At 38.1% G+C, this 22,070-nt stretch overlaps 1 protein-coding gene across 3 annotated transcripts in view; it reads right to left on the reverse strand.

Annotated features, from left to right (window-relative positions):
• RyR (Ryanodine receptor) overlaps nucleotides 1–22,070 on the reverse strand; it is a 1,703,288-nt gene that overhangs the window by 799,773 nt on the left and 881,445 nt on the right. For all 3 annotated transcript variants that reach the window (XM_090399345.1, XM_090399347.1, XM_090399344.1), the window contains exon 64: nucleotides 16,460–16,535. In XM_090399345.1, coding sequence (XP_090255471.1) covers nucleotides 16,460–16,535 — 76 coding nt within the window. The remainder of the gene's footprint in view (nucleotides 1–16,459; nucleotides 16,536–22,070) is intronic.

A 22,070-nucleotide genomic window follows, 5' to 3' on the forward strand; every position in this document is an offset into this window, starting at 1 on the left:
AGCATAATTGAATATAGCATTATATTTATATACATATGTTTATATTTAGCATTTATTTATATATATATCTGTGATACACTGTTCATATATATTTTTAGTGATTAGTTTAGTAGTTATGTACTTGGCAGTAAGAAATGATGCCGACGCAACTGCAATCACAAATGGCATGTCACCAAGTCCTCCGCCATTTAAGAACTCTATTATACATAATATAATAAAGGACATTGTGGCATGCAGTGTTTGTGGCATATATGCTTCCCGGTAATTGGATATGTGGCGGGCGAAAGAAGGGGGGGGGTGCGTATATGCGCAAAATGCAGACAGAGGAAGGAAATGAATGAATTAGATATATCGAAAACCGACCTAGTTGCTTCAGGGATGGGAAATGGATGTTAGGAGATGAGTAGTTTGATAGGAGAGAATGACGAGTGAAGTATCAATGAGAAAATGCATACTTCGCTTCGGGAGTGTGGAAGGCTTGAATGACTGTGAAGTTTACGGAGATGGTTTTGATTGGGTAAGTGAATGATGAGTAAGAGTGACTAACTTGCAGAGAGGGATAGATGAGCTGAAAGAGGAGGTGGAATATCTTCTGAACGAGATGAGAAGTATGAAAGATGAGATTAGGAGAATGGAAGGGATGTATGCAAGGCGAATCAGAGTAGGAGTGAGAGAAAGTTTTGGGAATGATAGAAGAGGAGAGAATAGAAGCAGTAGAAGAGAGGGAGTGAAAGAGGTTTGGGAATGATAGAAGAGGAGTCATGCAAGAGGATTTGAATAAGCTAGATAGATAAGCAAATGAATGGCGATTTCGGTTTAATGCAGCAAAATGTAAGGTCTTGAGGTTTGGGACACATTGATGGGATGCTGCATACTCTATTGAAGGAGATATACTGGAGGAAGTAGAGGAGACAAGAGATCTGGGGTTGATGATTGATAGAAACCAAAAATTTTTAGGGACATATTGCAAAGATGGGGAAGGTGACACAGAGGATTGCTGCAATAATGAGAAGGACGCTGACCTGCAGAGATAAAAGAGTTATCATTCCGTTGTATAAGACTCTGATCAGACCACACTTAGACTATTGTTCTCAGATTTGGTGCCCGGGATTTGAAGGGGATAAATTAACTGTGAAAAGAGTACAGAGGTGAATAACAAAGATGGTTTCAGGACTGTACAATGTTAGTTATGAGGATCGGCTGAGGGAATGTGGACTGCAGAGTTTGGTGGATAGAAGGAGGAGGGTGATATGATTGAGACTTTTTAAACTGTTGAGAGGTGATTACAGGGTTGACAGTGGAGAATTCTTTCATTTGATTGAACAGCAGGAAGGAGTGATGACAAGGGGGCCATCCCTGGAAGTTATGAAAGGAAACTGTGAGCAAGAGGGTGAGGAGTGGTTTCTTTGCATAGAGGGTGGTTGAACCGTAGAATGCATTGCCTGATAGAGTGGTGAGAGTGAGTACGGTCAATGGGTTTAAGGGGTGGTATGATAGACTTTGTGTTTCCTAGGAGGGATCTCCCACGATGAGTCTTGATAGAAGTGTTTCCTAGGAAGGACTGTCTCCTGCGATGAGTCTTTTGACTCATCGCAGGAGACAGTCCACATGAGACATGTAATAAATTATACTTAATTTTCTCTTACATGTGTGAAGCCATTATTTAAAACATTATACTCTACAAAAAATGCAGAGGTTCCTGCCCAAAAGCTTCCATGTAATGTCTTCTTTTTTCATGTAAAAATTATTTGGCCACAAGAACTAACCATGATGCTAGATGCATGTAAAGACCATAATATCAGTTGGAAATTCATCCTGTTTAAGAAGAATAGATGTTGCAAATGAGAACATTTTTATTATTATTATTATTATTATTATTATTTAGGCCTATGGAGGCCTAAATAATAATAATAAGGTTTTAAAGGGTTTAAAAGTATTTGTGTAGCATTCTGTTTATTTATTTATTTTTTTAGTTATCTCTTTAATAAATGGAATGGTTATGGTTTTGCAGTACTTTATTTCTAAGTTAGTCTGGGGAAGATATTCATTAATAGTATCACCATTAATGAATTTTGGAGTCAAAAAACTAATCGTGAGAGGCAAACACTATTACACACAAAGCCCATCAAACAGTGTTTTAAACTCATTCAATATATCTGCATTCACCAGATGTATGACTACAATGTCAGATAACACATTCCACTACCCAAACATTCTCCATGCAAAGAACTCGTTATACCCATGCTCACACAGAGCACATCCCCTTGTTCTATCCTCCTTCTCCCATTCTACAAAAAATTTCTTCCTCATTAACCTGGTAACAACCATTTACCAACTTAAATGTCTCAATCATATCCCCTCTCTTCCTCCTATTTACAAGGCTTTGAAAATTGCATGCTCTCACTCTATTCTCATATCTTACATCCCAAAGATCAGTTATGACTTCTACTACTAGTCCTCTACATCATTGCCATAACCTGATGCGATGTCTTTACAACTTGTGCAATGTGATCTCTGAAATTCAGATCCTTATCCACCAAAGAAAGGTCTCTTACTTCAACTTCCTTCAAAATTTCCCTGCTAAGTGTATAATTTGCATCCTGTTGTTTTGTACCAAATTTCAGGACTAATCTTAATGAGCGGCAGCCTGGTTGGCCAAGTGGTTTGCATATCCACTCTCCAGCCAAAAGGCTGCGGGCTCGAATCCCACCGTTGGCATGGATGTTTGTGATTGTCTGTGAAAATAATAGTGGTGATGGTTGACAGTAGAGGGCGTTGGTGTAGATGAGGCAGTTTGTGGATGAGGTTGAGTGGTGGAGAAGGAGATTTGTAGAGTAGGTGCCCTCCTTCGATGAGTCTTGGGACTCCCTGGAGATGTCAAATAAAATAAAATAAAATAATTTTTCAGAAATTGCTGTTAATTGTTTATATTAAAAAAAAATTAATTATACATTTATACCTACTTCTCTTAACTCTAATAGTGTTTCCCTTCTACTTGTACAGCTGCAACCTAGATACGTGATATTATACACGTGCTGTATGACTCTTCGTTTTGTTCATAAATTAAATATTGTAGGCAATTGTTTTATCTTCTTCCTGAATGAAGCTCATGATATATTGAGTGACACATTAGGAGTAATAAATTATACTTAATTTTCTCTTACATGTGTGAAGCCATTATTTAAAACATTATACTCTACAAAAAATGCAGAGGTTCCTGCCCAAAAGCTTCCATGTAATGTCTTCTTTTTTCATGTAAAAATTATTTGGCCACAAGAACTAACCATGATGCTAGATGCATGTAAAGACCATAATATCAGTTGGAAATTCATCCTGTTTAAGAAGAATAGATGTTGCAAATTAGAACATTTTTGAAAACGGCAAATAGATAGAAACTTACTAATAAATCATCTTTGCCAAGTGTGATGTTCTTAAATTTATTTACTATGTATAATAAATAAATATAACTTAAATATATTTATTATTTATTATTATTTATTTATGAAGTGTTCTGTGTTTTTTTCTATAGGAGGACTAACAATTTATCACCTCCTTCGGTGTAATTGGTTTCTTAGCAAGGTGATAATTAGGACTGTCAGAACCTAATTAGTCTATTTTATAGAACTCTCAGAATTTCAGGTCTTCCAAAAGTGCACAGAAATAATGCAGCTGAAGGAGCATTATTTCTGTCCACTTTTGGAAGACTTGAAATTCTTGGGGTGTGCACAAGTAGTGTTGTAATAATTTTTTGATGGTATCTTGACTGTAATGGTCGTTTTTTCATACAAGAGTTTTTACAAGAGTTTTTCAGGTTTGTTTATAAGCATGATTTGCATAGATAAAAAAAAATGTTACTTGTAATATATATTACAAGTAATATATATTGCTTGTAGTACATGGTATGATGCCAATATGTACCAGAACAATGGCAAGATTTCGTTTGCTACAGTGAGTGTTAAATGCATTTGTTTTAAAGGTTTAAAGATATTTCGAAAGAGGTGAGCAAGCATGCTGGAAGTGTTTTGAGAGTGAATGTGAGAACGGTGCAGAGAATAAGAAGCATGATGAGAGTAAGAAGCATGAAAACAAAAAAGCCAAATGACAAAAGGTGGGAAAATGTAAGTGGCAGTATGAAAGAAGAGGTAGAAGATCAGATAATGATGAGTTGGTAATGAAAAAGATAGTACACTTAAGGACATGAAGTCAAATAAAATAGTTGGAGAAAAGTCTGGTGAGTGGTATGGCAGAAAAGTGTATGAAGTGAGAAGTGTGAGGGAGAGAAAGCAGAGTATGAAATAGTGAAAGAGGGAATGTAAGGAAGAGTTGTGTACAGAAATGTCATGATAAGAGGAGAATCTAACAAAATTATGTTTCCCTGGAATAAAGATTAAAGATGTTAATGATGAAGCAGAAAAAGGAGAGTGAAAGTGTATGGGGAAAAGTGTGAGTAAAGACTGTTGGTCTCCTGTGATGGTATGATAGAGGCAAGTTGAGAAGAAGAGCTATGCTTGCAAATAAGCAAATGCATATGTTGTGCAGAAGGAATAATGAGGAGTTTGTGGATGTTAGAGTGAGTTCAATGGGTGAAAGGACTTACAGCTGACAATTCTATGCAGGGTTTTATAGAATTATTTATAGAATAATGACCGTGAATGAGTTTAAGGCAAGGTATGATAGATACTGTGTGAAAGATGAATAGTTCTTGACATGATGTTAGGGCCTCCCTCGATGAGTCTGTCGACTCCTTGGAGTTGCCCATAATAATAATAATGATAATTGGTGAAGGGGAAATGCTTCAATACTTGACAATGGAGACAGAACAAGAGATCTGTGTGGATAATAATAATAATAATAATGCTAATGGTTTTCGTTTGAAAGGATCTAGAGTTAGGTGTCTTGAGAAAGTGTTATTCAGTGAGAGTTAGGAGGCGCAAAGTCAGGGAAACTAGTTTTTCTTTCTTTTTTTTTTTTTTCCTGGAATGTGTGTGTGTGTGGGGGGGAATGGGTGAGTGCAGGCAGCATTGAGCCTTGTGAGTAGAATAAAGATTAAAGATGCTGAAAGTAAGTAGGATGAACAATACAAAGTATGAGAGAGTGTTGGGATCAAATCACATATGCAGTTTATGTATACCAATGCAAAAAAAGCATTCCGAACAGCAGGGAGGAGTTTTTGAAATTGGTTAGTTCAATGAGTGAGACCTGTTTGATGGAGAATGTTACAGTCAATAGGGACAGAATTTTTGTTTATGTTGCCTCTACCCACAAAGGTTGTAAACCTACAGCACATTAATATTGTGGGTGACTATGAATTTTTATTATTTATATTATTTTTTTAAAATATTTTTTGTATTTTTTTATATTTACTTTTTACATAATCCAGAAATCCTGCCAAAGAGAAAAAATGAAATTTTTTCAAGATACTTCAGGCTTCTTAGTAAGTAGGAAATGGGTCTCACAATAGGCAATGCAATTCCTTTGAGGCTAGCTGAGCAAACCGAAGAAAATCCCAAAGTTCTTTCACTGTGTGGTGAGCAAAAGAAGAGAACTATGGAATGATAACTTTTACAAGGACAGATGACAGGTAGGTAACAGAAGCAGACAAAATAATTGAGTGACTGAGTGATATATCAAGATAGTCCAGTGTCTGATGTGAGAACAGAGGTAGCTGAATTAGAGATAATTGCAGATAAGGTTCTGTAATGATATTATTATTATTATTAACATCTGACCTCCATGGAGTCAGAGACTCATCGTGGGAGGTACACACTATTGCACACAATGCTCATCAAACCATTCCTTAAACTGATTCAATGTGGCTACATTCACAACACACACTCAGGCAATGAACTCCGTTCACCAACCACTCTCCATGCAAAGAACCTGCTCCTTACTCCTCTGCATAATGCAGAAATAATGCAGAAGAGATAGATATAGAAGGAATTGAAATTGTCGATAATTTCAACTACCTTGAAGTGATAACAAAAAAAAAAAAGATGAATATAAAAAAGAGATAAGAAGAATAGCACTAGCTAAGAAAGCAATGCCTGATTTAACCAAGATCTGGAAAGACAGACACATCTCCAAAAAGATCAAAATGAAGCTTGTATAAACCTAAGAATTTTCAATCTTTCTCTATGCTTCTGAGTCTTGGACAATGACAAAAGATGATAGAACAATTGAGGACAATTCTTTTAGCTCTGGCACTGGAAAAGAATGTTAAAAGTGTCTTGGACAGAAAAACGAACAAACAAAAGTATCCTTGAACACAAGACTGACAAACATAATTGACAAGAGAATTGTGCAATATTTTGGACTCATGCAGAAGGGAAGGCCACTGCATGGAAAAAATAATCATCAGGGGTAAACCATGTGGAAAATGAAAAAGAGGGACCCCCCCCCAACAGATGAATTGACCAAATATCAAGAATCATTGGACATAAACCAGAACAAACAATAAGAGAAGCACAGGGGAGAAGGAAATGGTGGAGCTTCATTAGGGAGGTCACGAGTCCTCAGACATGAGGAGACACGAGAGAGAGAGAGAGAGGGGGGGGGAGTAAAAAAAAGTCTGAAAATGAGGTATATTATGTAAAAGTCATGCTGTGTCTATTTATCATATACAAATGAATGTTGCTATCAGGGTGTATGCAAATGAGCCACAGCATAAAAGCAGGTATTTTGGAGTGATTTTCCATTTTGTGCCTGGAGCGTGAGCAAGACATTCCATGATAGCAAAATTTTTGAATATGGCTGAAAGACATAATTTAACTGTTGAATTCAGATAGCAAGTCATCATTAAACTAGAGGCCAGCCAAAGTCAGACAGAGGTAGCAAGACAGTTTTATGCGAGTCGTTCAATGGTTCACAGACTGTGGAACCAATTCCAACAGTTACAAACAGCTACCTAGAGATACAGTGAAGAAAAGCAGCCATAAACTACAACTGCAGTGGGTGACCACATCTCCAATTATCTGCTCACAGAAACAGGATTATTATCCTGAATCAGCTGTGATCTGATCTCACGTCAGCTACAGGAACATTGGTACCTGTGGAGAAGGCTTTCACAAAGGTAGTCTATATACTAGGCAACTGGTAGACTGCTATACCCTATCTCCCATGCTACAGAAGACAATGATCAACAAGGATCCAAGACGAATGGGAGATTATAGTTATTATTATTATTCAGGCTTCCATGGAGTCACGAGACTCATCATGGGAGGACCTTACTAGGAAACACAAAGTCCATCATACCACTCCTTTAACTCATTGATGGTTCTTGCTCTCACCACTCTGTTATCAGGCAATGAATTCCATGGTTCAACCACAAGCCAAGCAAAGAAACCACTCCTCACCCTCTTTATCACAGATTCATTTTGTAACTTACAGGGATGGTCCTTTGTCATTGCTCCTTACCACTGTTCAACCAAGTGAAAAAACTCCCACTGTCAACCTTGTAACTACCTCTCAGCAATTTAAAAGTCTCGATCACATCACCTCTCCTTCTTCCATCCACCAAACTCTACAGTTCACATTCCCTCCAATCCTCATAACTAATATTGTACAGTCCTGAAACCATCTTTGTTATCCATTTCTGTACCCTTTCCACGGTTAATTTATCCACTTCTCAACCTGTCCTCATATTCGACATTCCAGAGGTCAGAAACTACCTTAGTCAGTCTCCTCTGGACCCTTTCCAACTTCTCTTCATCCTTTTGAAAACCAGGTGACCAAATCTGAGCACAGTAGTTCATGGGGTGGCCTAATCAAAGCCTTATACAATGGCCAACAATCTCCCTACTTTTACACATCAATGTCCTTCCCAGAAGTCTTTGTGTTATCCTCGCAATCTTGGCAATGTTTCCCCTAAATTTCAGATCTTTATCCACTATCACCACAAGATCTCTTATTTCCTCCACCTCCAATAATATATCCCCTCCAAGCATAAATTCTACATCCCATCTTTGCTTCCCAAATTTTAAACCTTCCATTTTGAAATATTGAACTCACATCCCCATTCACTCAATTTATTCAAGTCTTCTTGTAAGACCAAAACATCTCTACTCTTCATAGTTCGTCTCAACTTTGCATCATCTGCAAACAACTGAATATCTCCTTCCAAATCTTTGCCAATATCATTATATATCATTATACAAGTTAAACAGTAATGGCTCCAAAACAGACCTCTGTTTTAGGACCATTACACCACTAGTGAATTTCCTTTTCCAGAATATTGCTCCCCCATACACCACTTGCTGATATCTATCAGATAGCCAGTCTCCAATTCAATGCACTAATCTAATTCCAACCTCATCCGCTCTACTTTGACTATCAAAAGGTAATCTATCAAAGGTCTTTGTGAAATCTAAGCATATTACTGTGTATCCCTCTCCTCTGTCCAAGGAAGCTGTCACCTTAAGTAGATTACTAAAACATGACCTCCCTTTAGCAAATCCATGCTGTCCATTAAAGATAATACCACTGTTTTCAACCCAATTCTGGATCCTAGTTTGCTCAAGCTTCTCCACCAACTTAACCACAACACCTGACACACAGATAGGCCTAAAATTGGATGCTTTAGTTCTATTATCTCCCTTATGAAGTGGCACAAACTTGCCCTCCTTCCGCTCCTTTGGAACTTGACTCAATGGAAGACTCATATTAAAACAATATGTCAAGGTAGATGTGAACTCCCTGGCACATTCCTTCCCACATTCCTTCAGAATACCTGGTGATATATTATCAAGTCCCACAGCCTTATTACCATCAAGTTTGCTAAACTCCTCATACACCTCTTACTCACTTATAGTCAGTCTCTCTTCCCCATCATCAATTGCTCTCAATCTCTCCATGAAGTCACATTCACAAGAATGAAAAACCCTTATGAACTGCTTGTTAAGTATCTCCACTGGAGATACTTTCTGCAACATTTGTCCGTATACCATTTTCTCCAATCAATGTCATCCTTACATAATCATTCTTTTTTTTTTTTTTTTTTTGGCTACATATCGAAAGAACTCCCTAGGTTTCTTTTTGGCTTCAACTAACTGCTGCTCATACCTCACTTTTGCTACCCTTACCAACCAAGTCACCCACCTTACCTGGTCTTCATAATCCTCATGGAATTGGTTATTACCACTTCTATTATGCTGCCTCCATAATGTCCTTTTTCTCTGTATCACATGCTTAATCTCTTCATTCATCTGTTTCACACCTATCTTATTTAATCTTCTGACCAAGGGTCAGAAGATTAAATAAGATAGGTGGGGGATACTCTCTAGTGGAAGCTGCATTGATCTCTTTTTCAGCTAACTCCTCATTCCATGCTACACATGCAAGCTGTCTCCCGAGTTCTTTATAATCACCACCCTTGGACACCTAATTTATAATTACATCCTCTGATGAGATGATCAAATCCACGATCCTTAATGCTCGTGTGCCCTCGGTAACATACTGTCGGGGGGGGGGGGGGGGTAGTTGTCCCTCAGAAACTCATTTTCTTTACTGTCAGTTGCTATCTCATCATCCCAGTTGATATTGCCATAATTAAAATCGCCGATAATGATTACCTTTTTCTTATTTGCTTGGCTAATTCGATTATACATTTCACAGTCACTACCATCTACATTACCAGTTTATAACAACATCCAACCAAGTATTTCATTCTATTCACCTCTATCTCAACACCATACTGTCTGGCACTATTTCCCTCTTGCATTTCTACTTTGTATGGACATAACTCTTTCTCTATCATTAATAGCACTCCTCCCTCCCTTTTTACCCTTTCTATCCTTACAAAACATATCATACTCTTCCATCTCTATTCCTGTCAGGATGTCGTCCTCATCCAACCATATCTCACTATTGATTGATTGTTTCAGGAAAAAGAATAATAGTTACCAGTTTAATCTGGCAAAGTATATGGCCATGTATACTGAGCTGAGAAGATTACATGCTATACATTATATTCAGGGATTGAGCTGCAGGAAATTTTTGAAGCCGAAATTTGGGGGATGACAGTGAAATCGAGTAGAAGTTTAGATGACATCCTACAAAAATAGACAAAATAGCTCAACGAATCATGATATGGTATCTGAACTTTTGTAGCGCGGATTTGAATGCCTAGGTTGACTGGTGAGGAGGAAGTGATGGATAGGATTCAGAAGAAAGTTACTAGTGGTTACTGGTGCTCCCTGTGAGGAACACATTGAAGGTTCATGGGTTATTACAAGTTTGACTGATAGGCAGAGAAGAAGGGATATATGGTTGAGTGGTTAGCATATCTGCTTTCCAGCCAAGAGGCTATGGGTTCAAATCCCACCCTAGGCATGGATGTTTGTGATTGTCTTCCACCTTCATAAATTTATTCATACAAATGAATAAACACTTTTCCAAGATGGAGTGGGTCACCATGGGAGATGTAGACTCAACCCTCCTGCAATGGGAAAGGTCTTTACATCTGCAGTGGGAAAAAGTTACAGGCTGGTAAAAAAAAAATATATATATATATATATATATATCATTATATATTGATCTGGAGAAGCATATGATAGAGTGCCAAAGCAAGAAGTCTGGAGTTGTCTGAGGGAGAAGAAAGTATTAGAGAAATATGTCAGGCTGGTGCAGGAGATGTACAGAAATGTGAAGACAAGAGTTCGGACCTGCATGGGAGAGACAGAAAGTTTCCCAGTGACAATTGGCTTGCATCAAGGGTCAGCATTAAGTCCGTTCCTGTTTAATATTGTGATGGAGGTGGTGACGGAGGAGGTGAGAGGAGATGCGCCTTGGACTATGTTGCATGCAGATCACATCATGCTGTGTGAAGAATCAAGAGAGAAGTGGCAGCTAAACTGGAAAGTTGGAGGAAAGTGCTGGAAGAGAGAGGTATGAGACTGAACAGAAGTAAGACAGAGTATATGTGTTGCAAAGTGGATGGCAGCCAGGAGATAGATCCGAAGCTGGAAGGAAATGTCATCAGGACAGTCAGTGAACCTAGATACTTAGGTTCAACAATGAAAGAGGGATGGTGAGGCCGAGAAGGAAGTGGGATGCAGGATACAAGCAGGATGGCAGAACTGGAGAGAGAGAGAGAGAGAGAGATGGCTGGAGTGCTATATGATAAGAGGGTGGCGATCAATCTAAAAGGCAAAATCTACAGGACAGTAGTGAGACCAGCTATGACGTATGGTATGGAAACTGTGGCCCTGAGAAAAAATAACATTAGCAGGATGGAGGTAGCAGAGATGAGAATGCTTAGGTGGATGTGCGGTGTGACCAGAAAGGATCATCTGAGAAATGACTATGTAAGGGGAATGGTGAAAGTTACGAATTTAGGAGCAAAGATACAGGAGGCAAGTTGAGATGGTTTGGTCATGTGATGAGGAGGGAGAAAGAGTATGTGGGAAGAAAGGTCATGCAGATGGATATGCAGGGAAGGAGGAAGCACAGGCAGCCAAAGAAGAGATGGAGGGAGATGGTGGAGGAGGACTTGAGGATGAAGAACTTGGATGTGGCTACAGCCCAAGACAGGAGGTTGTGGAGGAGACTCATTGCAAACAGCTACCCTACTTAAGTGGGAAAAGCTGCAGAAGAAGAAGAAGAAGAAGATATATCAGGGATGAATATTCTGAGTGTGCTAGGTGTGAATGTGTTCATCCACCAAACACAAATATCGCCGTTATTATATTTTTGCATTTACTCCCATAAAGACACTCCCCTAATTGTTTCCAGACTTCACATGCTTCCTAAAAATAACACAACATACTAATGCTTCAAATGAAGAGGACACTTTTTGATGAGTAAATATTGCATGACACTCATGTTAATATCCCGGTGTGCATTCAAAATACATACACCTTTGAGCCCTTTGAAAAGGTGTACAGATTGCACAGCGGGTCAAATTCTTAGTGTTATTATTATTATTATTATTATTATTATTATTAAACAAGACCTCATGGAGTCAAAGACTCATCTAGGAGGTCCTTTTATCTCACACACATCTCATCATACCGGGTCTTAAACACATTCAAACTCCTTGCAGACACCACACTCTCAGGCAAGGCATTCCAATCATTCACAACTCTGCACGAAAAAAACCTGCCTCTCACTCCCCTACTCACACCCTCTTTATACAGTTTCCAGGGATGACCTCTGGTTCTCCCCTGATCTCCCACTATTCGCTGTAGAACTTCTCCACCATTGATCCTATAGCAACCCCTTACCAACTTGTAGGTCTCTATCATATCTCCCCTCTTCCTTCTCTCCACTAGTCTCTGCAAATTACATCTTTTCAATCTTTCCTCATACTCGACATTCCAGAGGTCAGAAACTACCTTAGTCAGTCGCCTTTGGACCCTTTCCAACATCTCCTCATCCTTCTGAAAACCAGGTGACCAAATCTGGGCACAATAGTCCATGTGTGGCCTAATCAAAGCCTTATACAATGGAACAAGAATCTCCCTACTTCTACACGTCAGTGTCCTCCTCATCATTCCCAGAAGTCTTTGTGTTGTCTTCACAATTTTGGCGATGTGACCCCTAAATTTTAGATCCTTATCCACTATCACTCCCAGATCTCTTATTTCCTCTACTTCCAACAATATATTCTTACCAAGCATAAATTCTGCATCCCATCTTTGTTTTCCAAATTTTAAAACCTTACATTTTGCAACATTGAACTCACACCCCCATTTGCTTGCCCAATCACTCAATTTATTCAAGTCTTCTTGCAAGGCCACAACATCTTCACTACTCTTTATGGTTCTTCCCAACTTTGCATCATCTGCAAACAACTGAATATCTCCATCCAAATCTTCGCCAATATCATTAATATACAAGTTAAATAGTAATGGCCCTAAAACAGATCCCTGAGGCACTCCACTAGTGACTTTCCTTTTCCTGGATATTGCACCCCCATACACAACTTGTTGATACCTATCAGATAGCCAGTCTCCAATCCAATGCACTAATCTAATATCCAACCCCATCTGCTCTAGTTTGACTGTCAACTTATCATGAGGCACTCTATCAAAAGCTTTTGCGAAATCCAAGTATATTACTGTGTATCCTTCTCCTCTGTCCAAGGAAGCAGTCACTTTATTGTAATAAGTAAGTAGATTACTAAAACACGACCTCCCTTTAGCAAATCCATGCTGTCCATCAAAGATTAAGTGTTCTAGTAGTTTTAAACCGTTCAGAAGACAAGGCAGGGTGAGCTCTGAGACAATAGCACCTAGAGGCTGTGATTCGTTATTATGTCAATCAATCCAATTGAATGTTGTCATTTGTCATGAATTGCTGTTTTTGTTTTCTGAGTTTCATCTGTTTTACATGCGTGAAGTATGAACTGACGTGGTAGGCAAGTTTTTATATATAATTTATGGTAAATTTATAACCTTGTTTGTCCATATTTACAATGGGAAACAATATTATGGTCGAAGGAGGAAAACCTCGTCCTCCTCTTCCAAATTTTATACCTCTGAGTAATTGAAATCTCTTCTTCTCTCCCATAGTCCTAAATGAACCATTGGGTCACGCATGGATGGTAGATGATGTTCTTTGTTAGTCTCCTCCAATCATCTCAGTCTCTTGTTCTCGATGTCATTTGAGAAAAGGAGGAATTTGTCCATTTTTTGATGTTATCAGTCCATTTTAATCGAGGTTGGTCCCTAACCCTTGATTCTGGAATGATTCCTTCTAGTGCTTGCTTTGGAATTCCATTAGCCCTCTCCACATGTCCGAACCATTTCATCTGTCTTCTTCTGATGACTGTCAGAATATTTTCCCTTTTTCTCCCATCTATTGAATCAATCAGTTTTCGGACATTTCATTGGTTTCATGAGCGGTATAGGGAATTCTCAAAAGTCTTCTTTTGAGAATTATAGAATTCAAATATACCAACCAAATGTAGCATTCTGCTTTGTTACTGTTTTCTAATATACAGTATCTTAAAACACACATTGTTCCCCACTCTGTACAGATTTGGTTACAATTAATTGATAAATTGATAATTTTAAAGTATTCAAAATTATCCTACAATTAATTGCATTAGACCAATTAAGATGAGTATATATATATATATATATATATTTTTTTTTTGTTTATCCCACCATAGGTGGATTAGGATTTTTTTTCCCCATTTTTATCAATTATATATATATATTTTTTTTTACATAGTCCAGAAACCCTGCTCTAGAGACCAAACACGGAACTTTTTTTTAAGTCATCTCAGGCCTCCAGTAAGCGAGGTGTTGACCTTACACTGAGCAATGAAATCCATCTCCCACTTAAAAACAATTGCAAACATCCATACTTACAGTGGGATTCAAACTGGCATCCATTTGGTTGGAGTGCATTTAATCTAATCACTCTGCCAACCAAGCCTGAAGTTACTAAAGGAGTTTTATAAGCAGATGTTGTGAAGATATTTTTCAGTACATACCTGGAAAGGAGAAAACAAGAGGACATCTCTAGAAGTTGTATAAGGATGTGGTCCACATGGATCTGAGGACATGATTTCTGGCTTTAAGAATGGTAAATGAATAGAATGTCTTGCCAGAGGTGGTCAAAAGTGTATTATCAGCAAATGAGTTTAAGGAAAATTACGACAGGCATTGTATAAATAACAGTTAGTGTGACAGGAATATAATAATATTTTGCCTTGAATAAAATGACTGGCAAAGCATTTGCAACCTCCTCAGATAGCCCATTTCAATTTCGCCAAGCAAAACATCTACTTTCATAATCGCTAACTTTATTTGACATCCAGAAGCACCTAAATCTGTTCTCCCCTTCTTGCCATGTATTGAAAAAAAAAAGTTTCTTTAGCATCAATCCTATAAAATCTCTTTATATCTTATATTTTTCTATCATATTCCCTCGTTTCTGCCCATTAACCAAATTTTGTATTTCACAAACCTTCAACTTATCCTTTCACAGGACTATCATGATTTTGGACACCCATTTCTGATCTAATCTACCACTCCTTCATCACCATGAAAGATAATTATGGAGAATTCCCTGCAATGTTTAAGGAACGTTAAGTGGTTCAAAAGTTCGGCTTTTCTGCATTTTTCTTAACAACACCATATACCAACAATTAGAAGGCCTAGCAATGGGAAGCCCACTATCACCATCTTGTGCAGACCTTTTCATGGAAAAACTTGAAAAAGAAATTCTCTCTGCAATCTCTCCGAGACCATCTACATGGTGGAGATATGTGGATGATATATTCATCATATGGCAAGACAGCTTAGACAACCTTAAATCGTTCGTGGATAAAATCAACTCAATACATAGCAAGATAAAATTCACTCTGGAAGTAGAAAACAACAACCAACTGCATTTTTTAGATATTTTGATAAAAAAACAACCTAACAGTGTCAAATTATCCATTTACAGAAAGCCCACAGATACTGGAAGATATCTTCACTATACTTCAAATCATCACAAGTCACACAAACTGAGTATTATCCACATGTTGAAACATAGAGCCAAAAAGTTTATATCAGAAGAGGAGGATACACAGAATGAACTCTCACTAATAGCCAACACATTATCACAAAATGGATATCCTCAAAACATCATCAAAAAATATCTATACAATGACAACCCCAGACAAGAAGAATCCCACCGTCAGCACGTTTCTACTGTAGTGATACCTTTCATCAAGTCAATTTCTTATCAAATAGCAAGAATACTAAGAGCCCACAACATCAGAGTGGTCTTCAAACCAACCACCAACATCAGACTAGTTTTAGGATCTCCAAAAGATAAAGTTCCGTTCTACAAATATCCAGGAGTATATTACATTCCCTGCTCCTGTGGTCTTGCCTACATCGGACAAACTTCACGAAGTTTAGAAATTAGACAAAAAGAACATGTTGGTGATGTAAACCACAACAGAAGCATCTCTTCCGGCTTAGCACATCATTTCTGCACGTCTAACCACACGATAGATTGGCAAAACAGCTCCATGCCATATCTCGATGACGACTACAGGCATCGTGTATTTAAGGAAGCCACAATACTACTAATAACCGGCGGAAACCTCAACAGAAATCAGGGTGTAATTCTAAACAGTTCGTGGAAAAACTTGATCCTCTCTCTCAATCAATCTGAACTACAGCTAGCCAGTAATCACATTACAAGTCTACAACAAACACGCATGCGTGATAATGAATAAGAACAATAAGTCATCTCTGTCACGAAAAAACGTGTAACCATAGATACTAGTTTGGTTTACAACTTTTTTATGTTCCTTTTAATTTGCATTTACTAACTTTCATATCTCCGTAATGCCTTGAAAAAGCCAGACAGTTTGCTGGCGAAACTGGTAGGTTTTAATAAATGTTTTTATTGTAAAATACTGGTCTGTATTAATAAAATTGTATTTCTAGACCATCACTTACTTTTATTATGTAGTCACGGTTTTTATATTTTGATTTTAGAGGTATTGACTTACCCAAGGCATCCAATTCTTCTTTTTTCTTCTTTGCCCATATATCATGAGCATTTTCTGCTAATCTTTCTGACATATTCTATTTTTTTTTAAACAAAAAAAAGGAGAGAAACAGAAATATGTTCAAAACAATTTCACAGTTTAACAAAACTTCACTATTTATTGTTCATTTTTTTAAAATGCTTCTATGATGAGTTAATATTTTTGTGATTATTTATTAATATGAGGTTAAAAAATCAAATTAAAAAACTAAAACAGTGATATTTGGAGAGAAGAGAATTGAGGAGAAAGAAGTGAATAAAGGTCAACAGACATGAGTTGAAAGAGATTAGAATCTTTGTGCATCTAGAAAGCAACATGATGCATATGGTAAAAAGGAGGTAAGATCTCAGATATGTAAAAATTAAAGTTATCCTAAAGGAAATGAAACATAAAACAGTGCACCTTGAAGTACAGTTGAGAATACTGGAAACATGCATATTCAATTGTAGCACACAAAGGAAGTGGTAGTAGATGAAGACTTGATCAGGAGTCACACTACTAAAACTGTGCAAACATCACAATGGATTATGGCACTGATGAGGAGGACTCTTTAACATGTAGAGGGACCTTAACATGTTATTGTTTCCTTGTATAAGGCCTTGATCAGACCATATATGGATGAATGTGTGCAGATCTAGTCACTTAGATTGCAACATGATTAGGATATTATTTTTATTATTATTAATAGACACCTCCAGTGAGTCCAAAGACTCATCGAGGAAGGGTACCTGCTCTACGATATCACAGAAAGTATCCAGAGAAGTTTAACTAAGTCACTGTTGGGGACGTAAGTCATAAAGACAGATTGAAAATGCAATTTGCGCAAAGCCTTCTGAACAGAAGAAGGAGGTAGAAATATCATTGAGGCATAAAAATTGATGAGGGCTTGTTATCTGATCAATGGGGAGAAGATTTTTCAAAGAGTAGAAAACAGGAGTGGAAAAAGAGGCAATCACTGGAAGCTGTACATAAAGCAAAGTGTAAGCAAAGGAAGCAAATTTCTTTGGAAAAAAATTAAGGTTCTCCATAAAAGTAATAATCTCTTGAAATATTTATACAAAGACAGTTGTGAGACTTCACTAGATTGACCGAATCTAAATAGAAATAGTGGACAAATTATCCCCCACATTATTATTATTATTATTAACATAGGACCTCCATGGAGTCAGAGACTCATCGTGGGAGGTACACACTATTGCACAGAATGCTCATTCAACCAAGAATTAATTTTTTTTTTTTTTATTATACAGACCGGTCCATAATTGGAAACTTCTGTTTTAGAACCATGCTTGTGGAATGGTACTATTTTGCCTTCTTTCCATTAGGAACTCTACCCACTGCAAGACTTTCATTAAATAACCAGGTCAACTGTGGTGCACATTTCTTAATAATACGTGGTGATATGTCATAAATTCCCACAACCTTATTAACATTCAACCCAATCAACACGCCTCTGACTTTTTCACTGCCAATTCTCCGTATACTTGCCTCCTTTCTACATATTGCACAGCATCATTTACGCCAGTATGATATACACTGATAAACTGCTTGTTCAGTAATTCCACTATATCCTTTGCAACTGTTATTCTGCTGCCATGACCATCCACCAGTATCAATCTGTCATAATTACTCTTTCTCTTGCTTGCTATATAGAAGAAAAATTCCCTTGAATTAACCTTGGCCTGATCAGCCAATTTCCTCTCATGCTGCACCTTTTCTTTCTTTTCCATGCTCATCACCTTTCTAGCCTGTACTTTACACTCTTAATGGATCCGATCACCACCAACTGTCATGTTCCTACTCCATAGCATTTTCTTTTCCAGCACAGCTTGCTTGATTTCACTGTTCATCAATTCACTCCTACTCTATTTACGCACTTAACCCTTGGTATGCAGTTATGCACTGCTTGTGTCAGATACTGCCTTGTGAATTTCCATGCACTGTTAACATCTTTTCTGCTCAGCTCATCTACCCAACATACTCATGCTTACTGACTATAGAACTTCCTATAATCACCCACTTTATTCTTCCACATATATTAATTTTTGGCAGTACCCTTTTCTTGTATTATCACTTCCCAAACAACTACCTCATGATCACTCTCATCAACCGGTAACAGTGTCAACAACTACATCTTGTGAAGTTATTACCAAATCCAAGACATTAAAGCCTCTAGTTGCTACAGTCACATGATGCTTAAGATACTACACAGATTCAAAATCTGTGCATGAACTATTAACTCTCACACTTTGTGGACACAATTCCTCTCAATCATTAACAGCACTCCCCTCCTGTTTTCAACTTCCTATTCTTGTGGAAAATTGTATATCCTCCTTTCATTTCTGTTCCCAACATCACATCATCCTCAGACAACCAAGTTTCACCTATACCAGTTATCTTTTATCTTTGGTCATACTTACTCAATGCGACAAAATCAGCTCTCTTATTTTGAATACTCATTATATTTGTGTACAAGCATAGCAATCACCGTGCCTCTGATGCCATTCTACCTGCACCAATAGTCTCTATTCTAGCTGCTATAACATACATCTCTTTTCAGTCTGACTACTCCCATATACCTGATCCCGACTCCGATTGCCATTCATAACTATTTCATCCTCACCTTTATGCATTCCATCACCCTATATTTCTAAACCCACATTTTCAACCTTGTATCCATCTCCCTCCTATACAACCAGTTTAGCTTTGCTATCCTGCTTCACTAGTACCCTTAGGTCATTAGCTGCATTAACTCTTGATTCTGTGCCTTCTCAGCAAACAATTGCCTTTCTAAGTGCCTAACACCAAACCCATTCAAATACAATCCATCAACTTTAAAGCATTCTGACTTTCCTTCAAATGCACTCCATAAATTTACAAATTAAATCCCCTTAGCCTCACGAGGGGATTCAATTTACAAACTGAATCCCCTCAACCATCTTACTATTCATTATCTTGCTCTCCTTCTCAATTCACTGTTGTGATATTATTATTATTACATGACACCTCCAGGGCGTCCGAAGACTCATCGAGGGAGGGCATCTATTCTACAACTTTGTCTCCGCCACTCAATCCACCAACTGCAACGAACTGCAATTACACCGTCATCTACTGCTGACAACCACCAATAGTATTTCCGCAGTCCATCACAAACATCCATGCCCACGGCGGGATTCTAACCCGCAACCTTTGGCTGGAGAGCAGATACGCTAACCACTCGGCCAGCCAGGTTGGTAACAGAAAATTTTCCAATAATTCTATTATTCTTTATCTGCTGCAACAACTTCCTCAAGTTTCTATAAACATTTTTTTCACCAACTATATCATTTGTGCCCACATCTACCACTAATTCTGATGCCTGTTCTTTCCTTTTTATTATTATTATTATTATTATTATTATTATTATTATTATTATTCAGGGCTCCATGGAGTCAAAAGACTCATCGTAGGAGGTCCTTTCTAAGAAACACAAGTATATCAAGACTCATCGAGGGGGGTTCCTCCTAGGAAACACAAAGTCAATCATACCACTCCTTAAATGCATTGACCATTCTTGCTCTCACCACTCCATCAGGCAATGCATTTCATGGTTCAACCACCCTTCATGCAAAGAAACCACTCCTCACCTTCTCACAAACTGTTTCCTTTCGTAACTTCCATCCCTGGAAGTTCCTTTCGTTACATTGTCATGTAACGCAAAAATCATGACAATGTAACAAAGTTCCTATCGTTACATTGTCATGACTCTTTCCAGCTGTTCAACCAAGCAAAAGAACTCCTCAGTATCAACCCTGTAACTACCTCTCAACAATTAAAAGTCTCAATCATATCACCCCTCCTTCTTCTATCCACCAAACTCTGCAGTCCACTCTCCCTCAGTTGATCCTCATAACTAACATTTTACAGTCCCGAACCATCTGTGTTATCTGCCTTTGAACCCTTTCACACAGTTAATTTATCCCCTTCAAATCCTGGGGACCAAATCTGAGAACAATAGTCTAAGTGTGATCTGATCAGAGTCTTATACAATGGAATGATAACCATTTTATCTCTGTAGGTCAGTGTCCTTCTCATTATTGCAGCAATCCTCTGCATTACCTTCACTACCATTGCAATATGTTCCCTAAATTTCAGGTTTCTATCAATCATTCAACCTCAGATCTCTTGTCTCCCCTTCTTCCTCCAGTATATCTCCTCCAATAGTGTATGCAGCAGCCAATCAATGTGTCCCAAACCTCAAGACCTTACGTTTTGCTGCATTAAACCAAAATCTCCATTCATTTGCCCATTTATCTAGCTTATTCAAATCCTCTTGCAGGGCTACCACATCTGCACTATTACTAATAACCCCTACCCAGCTTCGCATCATCTGCAAACAACCGAATATCCATTTGCAATCCACGGACAATGTCATTGATATAAAGGTTAAAGAATATAGGTCCCAGTACTGAGCCCTGTGGGACCCCACTTGTAACCTTCTGCTCTTTGATATTGCTCCACCATACACAACTTTCTGATACTTATCAGACAGCCAATCCTGAATCCAGTTGACCAATCTGACATCCAGACCCATGTGCTGCAATCTTGAATATCAGCTTATTATGTGGCACCCTGTCAAATGCCTTTGCTATGTCTAGGAAAATGGCAGTATATGCCTTTCCCTCATCTAATGCTCTTGTAACTTTATCATAATAGGCTAGCATATTGCTAAAACAAGAGTGCCCCTTCACAAATCCATGTTGACTCTCACTAATAACATTACCCTCATCTGCCCAATGCTGTATATGGTCCCTCACTACTTTCTCCAAGATCTTATAACTACTGATGACACACAAACTGGCCTATAATTAGACACTTCCAGTCTGCTACTGCCCTTATGCAATGGCACTATCTTACCTTCCTTCCATTCCATGGGCACCTTTCCTGCAGCCAGCCTTTTATTGAAAAGCCAGGTAAAGGGCACTGTCAGTTTCTTAGCACATTCTCTCAAAACTCATGGTGAAATACCATCCAGTCCCACAGCTTTACTAATATTCAAAGTACTTAGTATCTGAAACACACTCTCCTCCTGGATCTCTAAACTTCGAACCTGCTCTATCCCTCTAGTATTCAAATTGACTCCTCCAGGATGAAATACTCCAATGAAGTGTTCATCGAACAATTCCACTATGTCCTCTGCATCAGTCACTCTATTTCCATTTTTATCCCACAATGTCATTCTTCCACAGTCATTTCTCCTCCTACTGGCCACATAGCTAAAAAATTCCCTAGGATTTTCCTTGGATCTAAGGGCCAATCTTTTCTCATATTCCAGTTTCGCTTTCCTTACCATACTAGTCACTCTTCTGGCCTGTGTCTTATATTCTTCATGCATCTTCTCTTCACCTGTCTCCTTATATCTTTTCCATAGCTACTTTTTCGCATGTAGCTCCTGTTTAATATTGTTTGTCATCCGCTTTACTCCAAATTGTGTCCTCTTCTTCACTTGTGGAATACAGCTTACCATTGCTCCTAACAAATATTCCTTCACAATTTCCCAAGCACTAATGATATTCTGGCCTTCCAATTCCTC

The sequence above is a fragment of the Typopeltis vanoorti genome, chromosome 10, assembly GCF_054136105.1.
Source record: "Typopeltis vanoorti isolate ZY-2024b chromosome 10, IOZ_Tvanoo_1.0, whole genome shotgun sequence".
In the NCBI taxonomy this organism is placed as follows: domain Eukaryota; kingdom Metazoa; phylum Arthropoda; class Arachnida; order Uropygi; family Thelyphonidae; genus Typopeltis; species Typopeltis vanoorti.